Source organism: Chelonia mydas, chromosome 5, assembly GCF_015237465.2.
Source record: "Chelonia mydas isolate rCheMyd1 chromosome 5, rCheMyd1.pri.v2, whole genome shotgun sequence".
NCBI classification, from domain to species: Eukaryota; Metazoa; Chordata; order Testudines; family Cheloniidae; genus Chelonia; species Chelonia mydas.
In genome coordinates this window covers 97,394,813-97,415,898 of record NC_051245.2, presented here as the reverse complement: position 1 = coordinate 97,415,898, position 21,086 = coordinate 97,394,813, and the positions used below count along the sequence as shown (strand labels likewise).

General features: G+C 43.0%; 1 protein-coding gene across 9 annotated transcripts in view; it reads left to right on the top strand.

Moving 5' to 3' along the window:
* Positions 1-6,081: 6,081 nt before the first annotated feature.
* Positions 6,082-21,086, top strand: part of TJP2 (tight junction protein 2) — a 90,771-nt gene continuing 75,766 nt past the window's right edge. For 3 of the 9 annotated variants that reach the window (XM_043547672.1, XM_043547673.1, XM_037901859.2), the window contains exon 1: positions 6,721-6,926. Coding sequence is in view for 1 of the 9 variants with exons in the window: in XM_043547671.1 (XP_043403606.1) it covers positions 6,266-6,295 (30 nt within the window). In the remaining 8 variants the exon portion in view is untranslated. Of the gene's footprint in view, positions 6,296-6,488; positions 6,602-6,720; positions 6,927-21,086 lie in introns of those variants that run through there. The other 6 variants (XM_043547677.1, XM_027827855.3, XM_043547675.1 and 3 more) reach the window with 5 other exon arrangements.

Sequence of the window (21,086 nt, the reverse complement as noted above, 5' to 3'; positions counted from 1 at the left end):
TCACCCCTCAACAACTCACAAAGCTAGAGTTAGGCAGACGTGTGTTGACATTAGTGGTATGTTCACACAGCATTTTGGAGGCCACAGGAGCAAGCCTTCGAGGCTGGATGACCGACTTGAGCGAGTTGGGCCCATGCTGGCACACTAAAAATAGCTGTATAGACAGCATTTTGAAGCTGCAGCGCAGGCTGGAGCTCAGGCTCTGAAGCTTAGGTTGGGCATACAGCTATGCTTTACATGGATGCTACAAGTACACCGGTCCAGTGCAAGACCACAGTTGTAGAAAATCTTATGGATGTTAGAGTATGACCAACCGTGCAAGTGCTAATCTAAGAGCTGGTTCCACTAATGGCCACTTCCCAGGCCCAACTGGAGAAGAAGTAGTAGAAGGAATAAAACAAAATAACCCAAACGTGCTAAAGGGAAAACTGTCTAAGACAATTGCCATTTCAGGCACACTTGGTACTGTCTCTAATTATTGAATAGTGTTTAGATAACATAGTGGCACTAATAGATCATTGATATAAGCTTTGCAGCTGCCTTTAAAAATGGCTCACCTACTCATTAAATGGATTAGGGGCTTTCAGAGCTGTTGATGAATGGAACTGAAGTTATATAAATGCAAAGTGATTACTTCTGCAGTGGTTGCCCTTACAGTACTGACAACCGTTATCTCACAGATTCATTCCTTATGTAAGGATGAGATATTTCTCCACTGGCAGTTTTCTCCTTGAACATCAGACACGCAGATTGTCTTGATCTCTTTTTAGTTTCTTAAACTTTTTTGTTTATTGTATAGATTCTGCTCAAAATTTGGACACTGAGGGTGGATTTTTCAAAAGAACTTAGTAGTGTTGGCCTAATGTTTGCTCTCACTGATGACAATGGGAGTTTTACCATTGGCAGAGTTAGATTAATGGGGAACACTTTTCAAAATTCCTCCTTTAAAATGTTACGTATGCCTGAAATTCAGTTTTCCTTATTTTATTACATGCATGGTCACCTGTGCTGATTGTACGCAAGCTGTTAGGTATTTCAATAACAAAGGTTTTAATTAAACTGGGGGAGCTGGGGACTGCCAGATAGCTATGAGAACCAGGGTTTAATTTCCAGGTACAACATGATTCAGACAGCAAAAATCAAATTGTGCCTTGATACATCATCTTCTGAGTTCTTTGGGCAGAGGTTCTGTCGTTCTCGGTGCTTTGTATAGTGTCTATCACAATGAGGGCCCTGATCATAAATAAATATAAAAGAGGGTGCCAGATTGCTGCAACCTCTGATCTATCCCTCTGCACTAAGGCCACAATGTGTTTACACAGTTGATGAGTACTATTACCATGAAGATAGGTACTAAAGCTCCTCTTGTCTCTTGCTCACTTTGCTTCAGTTGTGGCATCATGCTCTCAGACAAAAGTGCTGAATTCAAAAAGGCTGAAAATAGGTTAAGAAAAGCCCTAATTTATCGGTTCATAATTTCTTTAGGTCCACTAGTTTCACAGAATGAAAGATCCCAGCCCTGAAGAGTTTACAGTCTAAATAATGGATAAGACTGACAAGTGAGGATATACACAGTAGAGCTGTGTGAATAACTGATTTTTTTTTTAAATTTATTTTCTGGCTGGACCAAAACATTTTTAAAGACCCAGTTTGGATTGACCCACAACAAAAATTTCAAGGTTTTGGTTAAACAAAAAAGTTGGGAGGGGGGATTGTGGGGGTTTTTTGGTTGAACAAAACATTTAGTTTCAAAGGGTTTTTTTAACTCTTTTTTTTAAAAATTGAAGTAAAAATCAAAATGAACATTTGTTTTAAATTAAACATTTCATTCAGGAAGTGGTGAAATTAAACAGCATTTCTTCAGAATTTTTTTCCTGTGTGTGTGTGTGTGTGTTTGGTGGGGCACAGGGCGATACATGATTATTGTTGTTTTTTTCCAAAACGATACAGCAAATTTGACATGAATTCACAAATTGTTTTAGTCAATCTGAATATGTTTGAAAAAAAATTTCAGCTGAAAAATTTGGCCTCGCTCTTATAAGCAGGAATAGGGCAGGAAGAGTAATGAAATGGGATAAAGAGATAAAATTGGATTGTTAGTTTGGTTTAGGCATGTGTTGGGCTCAGTTTTGTGTGTCTGAGCATAAACCACTCAAGTTTGTAGGGTGTTGTAGAAGTGAGTTCTTGGGAATGTTGTAGATGTTTAACAAAACAGTTTTTGGAAGAGTATTCAAAATATAAAGATCAGCATAGGAAGAGCAGAGAAGGCTGTGCGAAAAAGAAGTCAAAGGCAGTTGGAGGTGGGCAAGGCAAAAGGGGACATGAAAGAATAGGTTGGTGACATAGGTGCAAGTTGCATGATGTGTGCTTTGCAAGTGAGGACAAGAAGTTTTAAATTTGCTACACACAGCTATCTGGAGCTGTTGTGATCTATCATGTGGATGTTCCATAAATAGGAATGATTTGCACACTATTGAGATTTTTTTAAACTGTAGGAAGACAAGGAAAAATTGTTCATATCTGTTCTGATGTCCCAGACTATGCATATTTTACAGAATGAATTACCTGCAGTTACAAGATAAAGTGCTCACAGTCAGAAATTGGAAGGGTCCCCATCCCCTACAGAAGATGATAGCAGATACCAGAGACGATGGAAAAATAATATACATAGGGCTGGGAACAAAAAAGAGACTTTATTTATTTGCACCCCTTTCTTGGGCTTCATCTGGAAGATTGACAGGCATAATATCTAGAGAAAGAAAATGTTTAAAACAAGCTCCTCAGCAGGGTAGCTAACCTCTCCAAGTTGCTGAATTATTTTATCAGTTTGTGTTTTGGTAATTGTGTAACACTAAAATCAAAATGGTACAATGAATGATTTTGTAGATGTTAATTCACTGATCTTGACTCTGCTCCTGTTACTAATTAATATTTTCTGTTCTGGTTGTCTTATTCTATATAAAACACTTTAAGAATAGCACATACACTTTCATAGCACTCTTCATCTTTAAAGAACTTAGAAACCATTAACTAATCCTCATGATGCTCCCATGAGTGAGAAATATTGTCCCCATTTTTCAGATAGAAGATTATATATAGAGTTGTTAACTTTTATTAAGGAAAAAGGAATCAGCTACCAAAAAACATGTGAAGCAAGTAATGTGAAGGGTCAGACAAACTCAGGAAAGCAAGGACATTCAGAGACTCCATTCTCCATTATCTGGTCCCACGTTGCCTGAGCATTGCAGTGGGTTATCCAAACCTCATCTTAAAGCCCCTGAAGTAGCTGAAGGAAAACAATGAGTTAATTAACCCTGAGTGTCAACACCTATATTAACGTTTGTTTGTTTTGCAGGTGGGGGTTTTTTGGGGGGGGGAGAGGGGTGTTAGTGACATTAATGGACTTAAATTTGGGTTAATGGTTGACTATACTTACAAGCAGGACTTCTAAAAATATTTTAATGCAGTGATATGTTGTCTTAATAGAGGCAAGATCCTTCTGTCTGCTGTGCTTAGTTTCCAAGTCAAGTGGTTTAATTAAAAACACTGTCTCATTCTTTCTGTTCACTGCATGCATATTACACCACATTTAATCAAAAAGCAGTTCTGTGAGCCCATGCTCTTGGGAATTCTGAGAATTTCTAAACTTTGGCAACTGCTGCAAAGTGACCTGACTAGCAGCTACACTGCAAATTATTAAAAGTGTTCATTAAGCCTGTACAGGGTAAAGTCCACCAGCTACAATACATTGTTTTATAAAACTGTTGTTGGGGATTAAACTGTTTGATTTGGGAGAAGTTTGCTTAAATGGGAACGGTGAAGCAAACTAGCCAACAAATGGTGATGTTTATTGCTCTTTTATGATGTGTAAATATTACTTTAAAAAAAAACATTTTTCACATTAGGACTATCAGGTCTTAACTCTCCCTTTTCAGTTGGAGAACTTTTGCAAAAACCTGGAATATCTGAAAAAGCTGAAATATCTGGAATTACAGCTTGAAGCACAGGCTGATTTGGGCAGTTTAGGCTTCAGGATCATGTCTGGAAGAGCTGGAGGGTTCAATTACACTTTTTAGCCTGCAACTTGAGCTGCTTTGCCTCAGACTGATATCAGAAGTTTCCACCTGGAGCTATGATGTCACCACCCAGGTAATCCAAAGGTTGCTCAAGTCCACCAGCAAAACAGAGTAAAGTCATTCATAAGTCTTCTGTACTAAAGGCAGAGAATAAAATACAAACATCTGAGGCCAATATTATATACCCTGAAAGGAGCAAAAGAACCAAGCCATTTTTAAAAACACAACAGCAAAACTGTCCTAAAATAAGAGGTTTTTAATAACGTGTGATCCCAAATTCATAACAGCACATAGCTAGAGCTTTAAAAACATGCAAATACAAGGGATAGAATGGCAGCAGGTACTGGGATGTAGGCTAGAGACACTCCATCAGTTTGAATCTGTCTTAGACCTGAAATAAATGAAAATGTAATGCCATTTAATGGCTGCTCAGTGACATGCTATCAGCTGATGCTCTCAGTCCAATTCCTAGAGATCATTTGTTCACAGAGTGGACTTAACTGGTACTGTTAGCAGACTCAACAGAGGTCAGTGTGCGACATGCATTAAGCATGAACTACCATCCAAGGGGTGAGGAAAGACAGTTGCAGGGCAGAGCAGGTAAAATTAGCCCATGTTCTGCTCTGCAAAGAGTTACAAAGTGATCTCACAAAACTGGGCAATAAAATGGCAGATGAAATTCAATGTTGATAAATGCAAAGTAGTGCATTGGAAAACATAATCCCAACTATAAATACAAAATGATGGGGGTCTAAATTAGATGTTACCACTCAAGAAAGAGATCGTGGAGTCATTGTGGATTGTTCTCTGAAAACATCTGCTCAATGTGCAGCAGCAGCCAAAAAAGCTAACAGAATGTTAGGAACCATTAGGAAAGAGAGAAATCCATATATAATCCACGGTATGCCCATACCTTGAATACTGAGTGCAGTTCTCACCACCCTGTCTCAAAAAGATATATTAGAATTGGAAAAGGTACACAGAAGGGCAACAAAAATGATTAGGGGTATGGTATGGCTTCCATATGAGAGATTAATAAGACTGGGATTTTCAGCATGGAAAAGAGATGACTAAGAGGGGATATGATAGATATCTATGAAATGAGAAAGTGAAGAAGGAAGTGCTATTTACTCCTTCACATAACAAGGACCCAGGGTCATCCAATGAAATTAATAGGCAGCAGGTTTAAGACAAACAAAAGGAAGTGCTTCTTTACACAACACAGAGTCAACCTGGGGAACTCTGCCGGAGGATGTTGTGAAGGCCAAAACTATAACAGGGATCAAAAAAGAACTAGATAAATTCCTGGAGGATAGGTCCATCAATGGTGATTAGCCAGGATGGGCAGGGATGCAACCCCATGCTCTGAGTGTCCCTTGCCTGTTTGCCAGAAGCTAGGAGTGGATGACGGGATGGATGACTCCATGAGTGCCTGTTCTGTTCATTCCTTCTGAAACACCTGGCACTGGCCACTGTCAGAAGACAGGATACTGGGCTAGATGGACTATTGGTCTGACCCAGTATGGCCGTTCTTATGTTCTTGTACTTGTTCAGTGACTAAACACAGCCAACAGCTGTCAAATCAGCAGTGCTTTTTAAGATTAGTATGATTTGTAGAGGCTTCAATAGAGATCAGTCCCCAAAGGAAGGAGATTGCAATCTACATAGACAAAGGGAGGGGAAACAGGCACATAGAGGTGAAGTGATTTGCCACAGGTTACATAGTAGCAGAAACTGGATTAGAACTCATCTCTCCTAAATCCCAGGCTCGCCCTATCCTATGGATTACACTCCCTCTCAAACACTTCCTAACGAAAAAATTATCAAACTTTTACGCTGTAAAGCCAAGTAGTCAAAGATCAGGGAAGACAGGGCAGTTTTTCTGATATTTTATTTTGAAATGAATATATTTGTGATTTGGAATTTAATGTAGATTTTAGGGGAGGGGAGACTCCTCACAAACTTTTCCGCTCACTTATGAGGCAAAAGTGTCAGCAAGAGGGTGAGTTTCAGGTCGAAACAATGATGGTTTTAGTGGCTCAGTAGAGACCATACAGTGACTAAGCGCCAAGTGGAGTTTCTTTCCTGATCGCACCTATTGTGCCCGGGTTTTGAACCGGTATTTCCTGTTCCACTCTCTCCAGCCAGAGCCAGGAGCGGGGGTGGCCAGAGGGAGAAGCTGCCAGTAAATGGCAGGAAGAGAAGGCACCGAGTCTGGGGTAAGTGAGCGGATCGGCTGAGGCTCCGTTTTGGTGTAGGATCAGCTGAGAGCCGAGCGCGTGCTGGAAAGTTTGTGAGAGTTTCCAGGCAGGATCCCTGCACTTCAGGGGCGATTTGCTCAGTCAGGGGAAGGCCAGGAGCTGGGCTAATCAAACGCAGGCGGAGCGTGAACGCCCAGTGCGGTGGCGTGCGCAGGACTGGGGCACAAACCTCCGGCGGGCAGCGCTTCCGTGCACGGGAGCTCCCGGCTCCACCTCCCTTCCCGCTCGCCGGGTGACAAGCGAGGGCCCGGCCGGGCGCGGGAGGTGAGACTCGCGCGGCAGGTGCCTGCTGGGCTTTCCCTGGATCGCTCCAAAGGGCTGGGCCCGCTCCCATCCCGGGCCCCGAGCGGCGCGCTCACCTGCCCTGCTGGAGACGGCGAACGCCGCGGCCCTGGATTAAACACCTCCCCCTGCCCTCCCTCCTTTTCCCTCTGCCTCCAACAGGAAATAGCCTGACTCAGAGGCACACTGCAGCCGCACCCCCTTCCCCAGACGTGCCAGGCTGCGAGGGGGCCGGCGAGCGCTCAGCTCCATAGGCTGCTGCAGGGTCTGTCTGCTCCGGGCGCGTTTCCAGCCGGCTCAGCGCCAGGTATGTCACTTACCTGGGCGAGCGGGAGAGGGGCTGAGCCTTTGGGCTCCCGTTTGAAGCGGCTTCTTTGCTTAACTTTTGCTTCCAACGCCCCCCCGAGCTTAGTCCTTAGGGGAAACAACGGGGGAGTGTGTGCGCGGGGCTATTGCGGGACAGGGAAGCGGAGGATGTAATTCCCACTCACCCACGTGTGCGCTAGGCGCTTCGCTTGTTTGTTAGCTGGGACTCTCCCAGCGTAGGCGACGCTGGCAGCAGGAGGGGGAAGGAATTGTTCCCGTTTGTTTGTTTCTGTTCTCGTCCATCCCCGGTTTAGAACAGTTCCTTGCGCAGAGGTGCGCAAAGCAACCTCCTGATTTTTGGGGAGGGTTGGAACTGAACATCCGGCTCCTGGCGCTGTGCAATGGGGCTGAACAAAACCTCTGTTCACCAGCCGGTGGCAAAGTTCTGCTCCGGAGCCCGGCTTCCCTAAACGTTGGGCATATCTCTGATCTGGATCGGGAATCTGCGGCTCACCCCCATCTCTGCTTTCCTGCCCTTTTGTGGGCGTGCGCCGTGGTTGAGAGAAGGCTTGATTGGGTGTGTGTGGCTGGCTGCACATTGCTCTCTGTTTAGCCTCATGTTAAATAGGCAGGCTGCCTGCCCCTGGCGACAGGAGGGAGGGGCTCGTCTTCCTGGCTCATACTACCAACCTCTCCTCTAGGGAGTGTGAATAGCGAGAATCTGATTTACAGATGATCTTTACTTTAACAGGATTATGGGCCTATATGTTTCTGTTTGCACATTAAGTACTTTCAGGGAGACTGTGATACTAGGTGGGAAGAGCTGTCACTGAGGAGTCAGATAGGCTTTGTTAGTTTTCTTTCTTGGAGGGCGGAGGAGAAGCGCACACCAAAATAATAGGGATTTAGAATGTCTTTACGATACAAGTTTCAGAGTAGCAGCCATGTTAGTCTGTATTCGCAAAAAGAAAAGGAGTACTTGTGGCACCTTAGAGACTAGCCAATTTATTTGAGCATAAGCTTTCGTGAGCTACAGCTCACTTCATCGGATGCATTCAGTGGAAAAATACAGTGAGGAGATTTATATACACACAGAACATGAAAAATGGGTGTTTATCATGCACACTGTAAGGAGAGTGATCACTTAAGATGAGCTATTACCAGCAGGAGAGTGGGGGGGGGAGGGGAGAAAACCTTTTGTAGTGATAATCAAGGTGGGCCATTTCCAGCAGTTGACAAGAACGTCTTGGGGGCGGGGGGGAAATAAACAAGGGGAAATAGTTTTAGTGTAATGACTCAACCACTCCCAGTCTCTATTCAAGCCTAAGTTAATTGTCTCCAATTTGCAAATTAATTCCAATTCAGCAGTCTCTTCTTGGAGTCTGTTTTTGAAGTTTTTTTGTTGAAGAATAGCCACTTTTAGGTCAGAAATTGAGTGACCAGAGAGACTGAAGTGTTCTCCGACTGGTTTATGAATGTTAAAATTCTTGACATCTGATTTGTGTCCATTTATTCTTTTACGTAGAGACTGTCCAGTTTGACCAATGTACATGGCAGGGGGGCATTGCTGGCACATGATGGCATATATCACATTGGTAGATGTGCAGGTGAACGAGCCTCTGATAGTGTGGCTGATGTGATTAGGCCCTATGATGGTGTCCCCTGAATAGATATGTGGACACAGTTGGCAATGGGCTTTGTTGCAAGGATAGGTTCCTGGGTTAGTGGTTCTGTTGTGTGGTGTGTGGTTGCTGGTGAGTATTTGCTTCAGGTTGGGGGGCTGTCTGTAGGCAAGGACTGGCCTGTCTCCCAAGATGTGTGAGAGCGATGGGTCATCCTTCAGGATAGGTTGTAGATCCTTGATGATGAGTTGGAGAGGTTTTAGTTGGGGGCTGAAGGTGATGGCTAGTGGCGTTCTGTTATTTTCTTTGTTGGGCCTGTCCTGTAGTAGGTGACTTCTGGGTACTCTTCTGGCTCTGTCAATCTGTTTCTTCACTTCAGCAGGTGGGTATTGTAGTTGTAAGAATGCTTGATAGAGATCTTGTAGGCATTTGTCTCTGTCTGAGGGGTTGGAGTAAATACGGTTGTATCATAGGGCTTGGCTGTAGACAATGGATCGTGTGGTGTGGTCTGGGTGAAAGCTGGAGGCATGTAGGTAGGAATAGCGGTCAGTAGGTTTCCGGTATAGGGTGGCGTTTATGTGACCATCGCTTATTAGCATCGTAGTGTCCAGGAAGTGGATCTCTTGTGTGGACTGGTCCAGGCTGAGGTTGATGGTGGGATGGAAATTGTTGAAATCATGGTGGAATTCCTCAAGGGCTTCTTTTCCATGGGTCCAGATGATGAAGATGTCATCAATATAGCGCAAGTAGAGTAGGGGCATTAGGGGACAAGAGCTGAGGAAGCGTTGTTCTAAGTCAGCCATAAAAATGTTGGCATACTGTGGGGCCATGCAGGTACCCATAGCAGTGCCACTGATTTTAAGGTATACATTGTCCCCAAATGTAAAATAGTTATGGGTGAGGACAAAGTCACAAAGTTCAGCCACCAGGTTAGCCGTGACATTATCGGGGATAATAGTGTTCCTGACGGCTTGTAGTCCATCTTTGTGTGGAATGTTGGTGTAGAGGGCTTCTACATCCATAGTGGCCAGGATGGTGTTTTCAGGAAGATCACCAATGGATTGTAGTTTCCTCAGGAAGTCAGTGGTGTCTCGAAGGTAGCTGGGAGTGCTGGTAGCGTAGGGCCTGAGGAGGGAGTCTACATAGCCAGACAATCCTGCTGTCAGGGTGCCAATGCCTGAGATGATGGGGCGTCCAGGATTTCCAGGTTTATGGATCTTGGGTAGCAGATAGAATACCCCAGGTCGAGGCTCCAGGGGTGTGTCCGTGCGGATTTGTGTTTGTGCTTTTTCAGGGAGTTTCTTGAGCAAATGCTGTAGTTTCTTTTGGTAACCCTCAGTGGGATCAGAGGGTAATGGCTTGTAGAAAGTGGTGTTGGAGAGCTGCCGAGCAGCCTCTTGTTCATATTCCGACCTATTCATGATGACAACAGCACCTCCTTTGTCAGCCTTTTTGATTATGATGTCAGAGTTGTTATTACACAGTACTAATATTGCTAACAACAGTAGTTGGAATTAAACAGATGAAGTTTCAGACAAGATTTAAAAACTGAGATTGTGACATAGGAAACAAGGGCTAAGGTAGTATTTGAAACCTCTAAACCCCAAGGTTGGGCCCCCATAGAGGCAACCACAAATCTACTTTGATTAAACTCTGGATGTGACTGAGCAGGGGTACAAGGAGCCCATTGAGATTAACTAGAATCATAGAATATCAGGGTTGGAAGGGACCTCAGGAAGTCATCTAGTCCAACCCCCTGCTCAAAGTAGGACCAATCCCCAACTAAATCATCCCAGCCAGGGCTTTGTCAAGCCTGACCTTAAAAACCTCAGAGGAAGGAGATTCCACCACTACCCTAGGTAACGCATTCCAGTGCTTCACCACCCTCCTAGTGAAAAAGTTTTTCCTAATATCCAACCTAAACCTCCCCTACTGCAATGTGAGACCATTACTCCTCATTCTGTCATCTGTTACCACTGAGAACAGTCTAGATCCATCCTCTTTGGAACCCCCTTTCAGGTAGTTGAAAGCAGCTATCAAATCCCCCCTCACTCTTCTCTTCTGCAGACTAAACAATCCCAGTTCCCTCAGCCTCTCCTCATAAGTTATGTGTTCCAGTCCCCTATTCATTTTTGTTGCCCTCTGCTGGACGCTTTCCAGTTTTTCCACATCCTCCTTGTAGTGTGGGGCCCAAAAGTGGACACGCTACTCCAGGTGAGGCCTCACCAATGTCGAATAGAGGGGAAAGATCACGTCCCTCGACCTGCTGGCAATGCCCCTACTTATACAGCCCAAAATGCCATTAGCCTTCTTGGCAACAAGGGCACACTGTTGACTCATATCCAGCTTTTCGTCCACTGTAACCCCTAGGTCCTTTTCTGCAGAACTGCTGCCTAGCCATTCAGTCCCTAGTTTGTAGCAATGCATGGGATTCTTCCATCCTAAGTGCAGAACTCTGCACTTGTCCTTGTTGAACCTCATCAGATTTCTTTTGGCCCAATCCTCTAATTTGTCTAGGTCCCTTTGTATCCTATTCCTACCCTCCAGCATATCTACCACTCCTCCCAGTTTAGTGTCATCTGCAAACTTGCTGAGGGTGCAGTCCACGCCATCCTCCAGATCATTAATGAAGATACTGAACAAAACCAGCCCCAGGACCGACCCTTGGAGCACTCTGCTTGATACTGGCTGCCAACTAGATATGGAGCCATTGATCACTACCCATTGAGCCCGATGATCTAGCCAGCTTTCTATCTATCTTATAGTCCATTCATCCAGCCCCTACTTCTTTAACTTGCTGGCAAGAATACTGTGGGAGACTGTGTCAAAACCTTTGCTAAAGTCAAGGACTAAAACGTCCACTGCTTTCCCTTCATCCACAGAGCCAGTTATCTCATCATAGAAGGCAATTAGATTAGTCAGGCATGACTTGCCCTTGGTGAATCCATGCTGACTGTTCCTGATCACTTTCCTCTCCTCTACGTGCTTCAGAATTGATTCCTTGAGGACCTGCTCCGTGATTTTTCCAGGGACTGAGGTGAGGCTGACTGGCCTGTGGTTCCCCGGATTCTCCTTCTTCCCTTTTTGTAAAGATGGGCACTACATTAGCCTTTTTCAAGTCATCTGGGACCTCCCCCAATCACCATGAGTTTTCAAAGATAATGGCCAATGGCTCTGCAATCACATTCGCCAACTCCTTTAGCACCCTCGGATGCAATGCATCCGGCCCCATGGACTTGTGCTCATCCAGCTTTTCTAAATAGTCCCGAACCACTTCTTTCTCCACAGAGAGCTGGTCACCTCCTCCCCATGCTGTGCTGCCCAGTGCAGTAGTCTGGGAGCTGACCTTGTTCATGAAGACAGAGGCAAAAAAAGCATTCAGTACATTAGCTTTTTCCACATCCTTTGTCACTCTCCCTCATTCAGGAAGGGGCCCACACTTTTCTTGACTTTCTTCTTGTTGCTAACATACCTGAAGAAACCCTTCTTGTTACTCTTAACATCTCTTGCTAGCTGCAACTCCAGGTGTGATTTGGCCTTCTGATTCCACTCCTGCATGCCTGAGCAATATTTTTATACTCCTCCCTGGTCATTTGTCCAATCTTCCACTTCTTGTAAGCTTCTTTTTTGTGTTTAAGATCAGCAAGGATTTCACTGTTAAGCCAAGCTGGTCACCTGCCATATTTACTATTCTTTCTACACATCGGGATGGTTTGTTCCTGTAACCTCAATAAGGATTCTTTAAAATACAGCCAGCTCTCCTGGACTCCTTTCCCCTTCATATTATTCTCCCAGGGGATCCTACCCATTAGTTCCCTGAGGGAGTCAGTCTGCTTTTCTGAAGTCCAGGGTCCATATTCTGTTGCTCTCCTTTCTTCGTTGTGTCAGGATCCTGAACTCGACCATCTCATGGTCGCTGCCTCCCAGGTTCCCATCCACTTTTGCTTCCCCTACTAATTCTTCCCCGTTTGTGAGCAGCAGGTCAAGAAGAGCTCTGCCCCTAGTTGGTTCCTCCAGCACTTGCACCAGGAAATTGTCCCCTACACTTTCCAAAATCTTCCTGGATTGTCTGTGCACAGCTGTATTGCTCTCCCAGCAGATATCAGGATAATTGAAGTCTCCCAGGAGAACCAGGGCCTGCGATCTAGTAACTTCCGTTAGTTTCCAGAAGAAAGCCTCGTCCACCTCATCCCCCTGGTCTGGTGGTCTATAGCAGACTCCCACCACAACATCACCCTTGTTGCTCACGCTTCTAAACTTAATCCAGAGACTCTCAGGTTTTTCTGCAGTTTCATACTGGAGCTCTGAGCAGTCATACTGCTCTCTTACATACAATGCAACTCCCCCACCTTTTCTGCCCTGCCTGTCCTTCCTGAACAGTTTGTCATTTGCCTATGGATCAAAAATAACTATTCAAAAGCCATTTTTAATTGGTGTTGATGTGTTGCTAATTGGTACTCATAGTTATTTAGTGTTGGGCATGACACACAAATAATAACCATGCCTAGCTCTTATGTAGTGCTTTTCATTAATATGCTTTAGTTCCTTTTCTGAAGAGTTTACAGTCCAAAGCCCCAATCTGCCATAGCTTGCAATATTGGGGTGACAAGAGACAAAGACAAAATACACTGTTGCAGAGGTTGGGATGATTTAATAGCCTTTCCTGTTTTGTTTAAGTTTAACAAATTTGCTCTAATGGGGCCTGCAGTCATAAGGATGAGAAGGGAAGTAATTATTTTCAAAAATGGGAAGGAATTTTATACCTTTTGGTATTTGTGATTGCAGATAAAGAATGCTACAGTCTGGTTGCTGGTCAGAGCTAATTATAAACCTGAGTCACCTGTCTCTACCTCAAAATGCTTGTTAAAATTGGTCACATCCTTGTAAGGAGATTTTTCTTCTATGTATGTATCTGATTTTAGTAAGCTCACTGCCTGAGTGACTTGGATATAATTATATAAGGGGGGCCTTGCCAAACTGCCTATTGTAACATGATGTCACTGTATAGGACACAATTCCGCCTGTTTGACACCCTGGATAGCCCTACTAATCCAAGAACTGTTAAATCTAGAATTTGTGTTTAGTACAGGTGCAAAATTAGAGGGCTGTGTTTGTAATATATTTTCAGAACCTAGTATGGGTGAAAACTGACCATAATATTGTGCACAAAATGCAATCTCTACACAGAGCTCCTTCACAGAGGCTTTAAAATAAGCCATCACAGTAATTGAGTGTCCCATATCTTTGCTTAATCTCCCCCTTCCCTAGTTCAGTGTCTCATAAGGACAAGCAGGAGATATTTCTTTGTGATTTTAAAATGTCATATAGCTGCTGACATGGTTCATAGAGTTGGACTGGGTTTTTTTGTTTGTTTGTTTGTTTGTTTTAAAGTGTACGTGTTAAGCAACATCAGAAAAAGAATTGGACAATAGTCATCCTGAATGATGAGAAATTGAATAATATCCAAATCTTCATTTAGTTCTATTTTAAATTCAAAATTGGCAAAATGTTTGGCACCAGTAGCTTTCATTAACAGCCTGACAGCTCTAAAAGCACAAGACAGAAATATTTCTATCCAAATATAGAAAGAGATTATTCTTTGGGAGAGGGGGAGTCACTTTTGAACCATTTATATAAAATAGAATAAATATTCTGTTACAAATGTGAATTTTTCCCATTTGTGTGGAGTTGTCTTGTGTATTGTTCTGGAGTGAATAGAAGTGAGATGATCTCTAATACAGTATTTTTAAGTCTTCTTTTTTTTTTTTGATCACTTAAGCAGCAGAACTCAGCATTTCCATTCTACGCACCATAACCAATTCAATTTTTAGTAGCCTCTATCTACATCCAATTAATCCCTTTTTAACCATCTGTGAGTATTATCAGTCATTCCAATTTAAAAAAAGGTGCACAATTATGGAGAAACAGCTACAGTGTACTGGGCTTGGAATATATATTTTTTCCTGACACATTCATGTTATTTCAAACAGACAGGAAAGTATCGAGTTTAGTTGAGGCAGAGTATCATAGAATCATAGAATATCAGGGTTGGAAGGGACCTCCTCTTATGTGCCTCAGGAGGTCATCTAGTCCAACCCCCTGCTCAAAGCAGGACCAATCCCCAATTTTTGCCCCAGATCCCTAAATGGCCCCCTCAAGGATTGAACTCACAACCCTGGGTTTAGCAGGCCAATGCTCAAACCGTTCTGACACAGCTATCTTTCATATCAGGTAATTGCACAAAGTCTGTGAGTCTTAATCCCAACATGCACTGGACTTCAGTGAGCCTTTGATGGCTTTTCCAAGACAGTCCAACCAAGCTGCCAGTAAAAACAAATGTACACAACAGCAGGCATACAAAGGCATGTTTCAGCGTGGGGTGGGGTGAATTTGGCCTTGTCTACAGTAACAGAACTAGCATCCATGCAACTACTGAATTGATCTACTCCAGTATAACCGCTGCTTCACATGGCAACACCACAGCTACATTAGGGTTGCATTGGCGTAACTACATCAATGTAGGGACTTTCTGTGCATGTTTTTTTAATGTTGCCAGGTCCTTAGACTCACAACTAGCGATGGACAAATATTAACAAGTGTTTGAGAATCCGCCAGGTTCAGAGTTTTATCCAAAAAATATCTGACCTGCCCTTCCCGAAACAGAACTGTCCAGCCCCAGGCCACTCCCTCTCCCTCAACTAACCTAGCCTCTTCCTCAAAAAGACCAACTCTAGGACCGATCCCTTGAGTCCAGCCAACTCTACAATATCCTTACTTGTTAACCCTGATGTCTTTAGAGCTTGTTACTGCCCTTTTAAGGCCAAATTTACCTTACAACTTCATTCATGTCAGGAGACCTGATTATTAGAGCCGTGCAAATCTGCAGATATCTACTTTATATCTGCGTCTCTGGGCCATGTTTGTGGATCGTGGATGTGTGTGGATCCAAATTTTATAGGTAGAGCCCTGCAAATCTGTGGATATGCTCTTTATATTTGCAGACCATGTTTGCGGATCGGATGTGGATACAGATTTTGTATCTACGCAGGGCTCTACTGATTATAATGGTGGTGTGCTTTGGAATGTACATGAGTCCTTAACAGTATCAATATGCTGGGGCCTTGGACTCTGTGTTGTCTTCTTATTAAGGCCTGGAGAGCTTGCATCTTACACTTACATTATTTTTATTTAAACCGTACATAGCTAACACAACAGCAACCAGAGCTTAGTGTTGACTGCAGCCCAGGAACTGGCCTATCAAAATGGAGGATGAGTCTTGACCTTGGCCTCTGCAGCCTTCCCCAACATCTTTTACACATCAGTGACAGCTATCCCATACATCTTTCCCTATTTACTTAAAATAAATTTATTTGACACTTTTTTTTGGAAAGGCATCAGAGTGGATGGTTCAGATAAATTTGTCTAAGAATCCAAATCTTGTGGTTACTCCAAACCTTTCCAGATAGCTTTGGAGGGTTCTGTTCAAATCTGAACATGCCTTGTTCTGAAAACATTCTAAAACAGAACTGTATTATAATGGGGTAGGGGGTTTGGGGAGCTCCTGACACGATTCCGGCTGTCATGTTGATGAGCACCCTTAATGTGAGCTGAGATCTTGTAGAGTTCCTTCACAACTGTGCGCATTATAGCTGCATGTTTTGCTTTTAGGAAGCATGAGAAATCGTAAGATGCTTAGATTTAGATTAACTGTGGCAAGAAGGAGCAGCCTTGTCTTGCGAGTCATAGGTCCTCATACTTCTTAATTGGAGTTATGCAGAAAAATGAACAAACCAGTATTTTTTAAACCAGATTTCTAACACAGTACAGTTTTCATTTAGCTACAGGGGAGTGCAGACTTTTCAGGGCTGGTTTGGAATTTTTCCCATACTAATTCACACATTCCTACTCATAGCTCTCCTAATATGAGTTACTCATCTATATTCGTCACCCACCACACTAAACAAACTAATTCCACAAAGTATTTAGGCCATGTTGTCTTAAAAACTAAGTCTGAACTCCAGTAATGTGAGCATTCCTCTAACAAAGGTTCCACATGCTTATGCTGCGCAGCTTACATTTGCTCTGCCTGTTTCCTGTAGTCACGTTGAAAAGAAAAGTACTTGCTACTCCTTGAGGTCTGACTGGAGAAACCACCCAAGAAATCTCCCTCCCATGTAGCCATTATCAGTGATTCTGTGCACAAACAGTGGCTGTTTTCTCTCCCTTCCTTCGAGCATCTGCTTCATCAGCTATCTCTGCTTAATAGCCAGCAGATTTGACTTGCTGTGCCATGGTGTGTCTAGCCTCCTTACTGCAACTATGTATAAGCTGATTCTGAGAATCTCTGGGACCATATGGGCTATTCAGGCTAGGGACATTCTCTAAGAGGTCAAAAGCATTTCCAATAAATGAAATAATTCAAAGAAGTTTTCTGGCCCTCATCTTCTGTTTCAGTGCCTTCCCTGATTCTCGGTATGCCCTTTTCCCCCCCATTTAAGACATTATTTCAATAGGTCTAGTTAAATATGATCAGCACGGGGCATATCTTTATGGGAGAGCACTCATGTTGATTTGCAACTAAAAAACCAAAGAGTTAAAAAGATTCCCAAACTTTCTTTTTAAATCATTATTTGTCTAATACTGAAACAAGTGTGCAGGTGGGCTTGATGTCTTGTTTCTTTGTCACTTCCGTGATTAGTTTCTATAATCCGTACATGCTCAAAGTAAAAGCTGTTAATTTTGGGTATGTGAGGAAGTGAATCTTGTCTTGTATCCAAGACACTTTCTGCACTAGGGAAAATAACCTGTGGCTAATGTTATCAGTTAGTTATCTCCCTGCCATCCAGTTCAACTGATACTAAAATGATTAGGCTGTGACTATGGTTAGTGAAGAAAGGGTCAAATTGCTTTTGTCACCCTTTATATTAAGTGTGTTTGACTCATAGTAGTGTGAGGGATCTAACACATTTTCTATAACAGGTGTTGAATATGGTTTATCCCTATCTATGGACTAGATCATGCCTAGCCTCTGCACATGAGCTGTTCCTTGCCATAATGCTGTATGGGCTACAAGGTGCTCCAAAGGCGATGGGGAGGAGAAAAGGCCATGGCCTCTGCAGCTGCGTTCTTACCCGGGGGTCCACCAAGCAGGGCTGGTGTTAGACTTCCTGGGGCTCAGAGATGAAGCTCTGGAGCCTCGCAGCAACTGGAGCCCAGAGCCCCACTACCTTGCTGTGGGAGCTGAAGCCTGAGTAACTGAGCTTTGTGGGGCCCATGGCAATTGCCTTGCTTGCTACCTCCTAACACCAGCTCTGGCATTTATATGCAAAAAGACAGTTGTGGTACAGGCAGGCTGTGGAGTTTTTATAGCATGTTGTGGGGGAGGGGCCAAAAGATTGAGAACCTCTACTCTACGGCACCTTTGAGGGGTGTAGCCATGGTCATGCTCCTCTTACGTGCCTGGAGCTCTGGGAAGCACAATGCCTCCCTGTACTCCTGCTGGGGTTGATACCTCTTTGCAGTTTCTCTAGTCTGGACTATAGCTGAAAGTCACATGAGAGCTCTCTATTTGTCAAACTATTTTTAATCCGGGTTGAACCACAGATAGTTGTCCCAATGTAGACATTGCTCAGACAGTCTTCTTTGGCCTTCTCCTTTCCTTCCATGTTGCATTTCTTCCTGCCTTGTTCTAGTTTCTCTCTCTGTTCCTCAACCCAAAGTTGGAGTGCAGCTACACTAGGAGATCTTTCCTGGAGCAGGGTCAGTTGACATGGTGGCCCCAACACTAGTGCAATAGCCTTCATTAGAATTTACACCATTAGCTGTACCAGGACAGCACCACTACTGCTGACAAATGAGAATAACATTTCTAGCACAGTCAAGGTCTTGGAGTTTCCTCTTTCATAGAAATTATACATTGAATTGTTTGCAGGTGCCTGCAAACAGGTACTGAACTGCGAATCAACTTTTATTCTGAAGCATAAAATTCACGAGCCATGAGAGTGCTAAACCTGTAGTTTTCTGGGGTTGAGCAAACCCTTTGGGTACTCACTGGGAGGGGTTTATTAGTTGCGTCCAGGTGAAATACTGGAAAATCCATTCATTTTCTACCTTGTATCTGTTAAACAGAGGTGGACAAATACTGGATGAAATTTCTTTGCAGGTATGTTTGCATTTTGAAATGAATTTGCTTAAGTCATGTTCTGACCCTTCTCGTGTTTGCATAAATGTTTGCAAGCAGCAATCAAGTTTCACAAATGTGAATAATCCTGGAAGGTAGATTTTTAAGATTACACCATCAGATACTCAGGAAAACAAATTAAACATCTTCCTGATTACGAGATCTCTTAGGGAACAGAAATGCTACTGTGTGATTTACTTGACCAAGCCCAACTAAGCAGCACAGCACTGGCAAGTCACAGAATAAAGCAAATAAGGGGCGGGGTGGGGAAATGTCATCAAATAATTTAAAATAACAAATATATTTGGGGAAATTATTAACTGTGCATATGCTCCACAGAAAGAAAGAAGTGAAATTAACCTATAGCGGTGTCAGTTTGGTGGAAATGAACAGAGTGGATTTTTTTGTAAACTGACTTCTGATTAATTTTGGGCATCTCTGCTGAAGTTTTCTACAGGAGTATAAATATGTGGCTAAACCAGTAAAGATTTTTCTTTAACTACATTTGAAGGCTGTTTTTTTTTTTTTTCTCTCATTGTTTTAGATGATACAGTACAAGCCATAATCATGTGTCATAATCGTAATCAAACGGCCACAGAGCTTCTATCATAACAGTTTAATTCTTAGACCGTGCTTGTTCTTTTCAAGGGACTACAAAATACTTTTCCAGTTAGTAAAGCTAATCCCTTGATCTTTCCATTATATCTCCAATATTTTTATCCTAAAAAAAGCAACTCTGAGAGGCAAGGGCATAGTATTTTAATCAGGAAACACTGAATGTGGCTGTATCTCAAACTATGTTATAGAAGGGATTGTTTCTGCAGAGCAAATAAGGAATGTAATAGCTGCCTATGTCTTTTGCTGTTTTTGCCCATAGCTGAAGAATACTTAGTAACATCTGAGTTTGTCTTCTTTATCTGCAATGAGCGTTGCTTACTCATAGGAACTGATAGTTCGCTATGAGTAAGAAGTAGTTGGAGTAGCTTGTGACCATACTGCCTTGATCCTGAGCTGGCTGTATACTAGGCCTGCCCTTTGACTTTCATTCTAACTTGTGCCAGCTGTGAATGTCTCCACTCTGGTTGGATCACAGCCCCTTAGAAGTGGTGCTCCTGGCCATATGCCATCCTGGTGGCTAGAAGAAGGGATGGTAAAGGAGTGCTATGGAGATTTGGTCCCACCAGAATTTCCCCTCGTAAGTGACAAAAAATGTGATGGCCAAATATGTCCAGCATAGGGCCATTTTGTGCCAGTGAAATGGCATAAAATATCCACAGTACAGACCAAGATGAGCCAATAGTAAACCAGGAGGCTGAAGGCTAACCCTTCTGGACTGAGATGGAGTTTAGACTTCAATATTTTTTTACACTTTGCTTAGGACTTTGGTTTTTGAAGATTGCTTCTTGGGAAATGTTTGTAATGAAACTTGTTATCCAGAGCATTCCTTAAGTAAAAGGACACTTTCCAGTTAAAGCTCCATGAATGAAGTCCAAGTCCCAATGTCAAAACTCCCATTCACTTCAAATGGGGCCAGGATTTCACCCCATATACTACTTGAAAATCAGTTCCCCCACTTGAGTACATTTTAATATTACTGTAGACTATACAAACGGAGAGGAGTTATACAGTTTTGTTTACTTTTCACCATTTATGCTGTTCACTACTTGTATTTCAGTCATTAGATGTTGCAGTAAAAATAGACCAGTCAGTTTCGCTTTCTGGTTCAGTCCCAGTTCAATCCTGCCAAAGGCACTAGAACCGCCAAAGTTATCAGAAGTCTAGGATGCATGCAAACAGCATGGCATTAGCTGTTCTCACAGACTCTAGAAATAGTTCACTTTCCTAATCTTCTTCTTAATATTTTGTATACAGATGTTTAAAGTTGTAGTTAAGTGCTTTTTTGGCTATCGGGCATGGAATTCAATTGCCATAGAATCTGTTTGGGTCTAGACAAATATACCCATCTACAGACTTACATTTTTTGAGGCTTTTGATTTTTAAAATGAAACAGAGCAGCAGAGGGTCTTTATATAGAAAAAACATTGTTGCAATGTCAATTTCATTTCCACCTTGCCATTTTAATGTTACAAGAAACTTGACTAAAATATTAGGGATAGCTCAGTGGTTTGAGCTTTGGCCTGCTAAACCCAGGGTTGTGAGTTCAATCCTTGAGGAGGCAAAAACTGGGGATTGGTCCTGCTTTGAGCAGGGGGTTGGACTAGATGACCTCCTGAGGTCCCTTCCAACCCTGATATTCTATGATTACACATTTTCACACTTCACATTCTCTGCATGGGAATGCATTCAGATGCAATTATAGTGTGGTTAGCCATTTATATAGCTAGTTAAGGAAAAAATA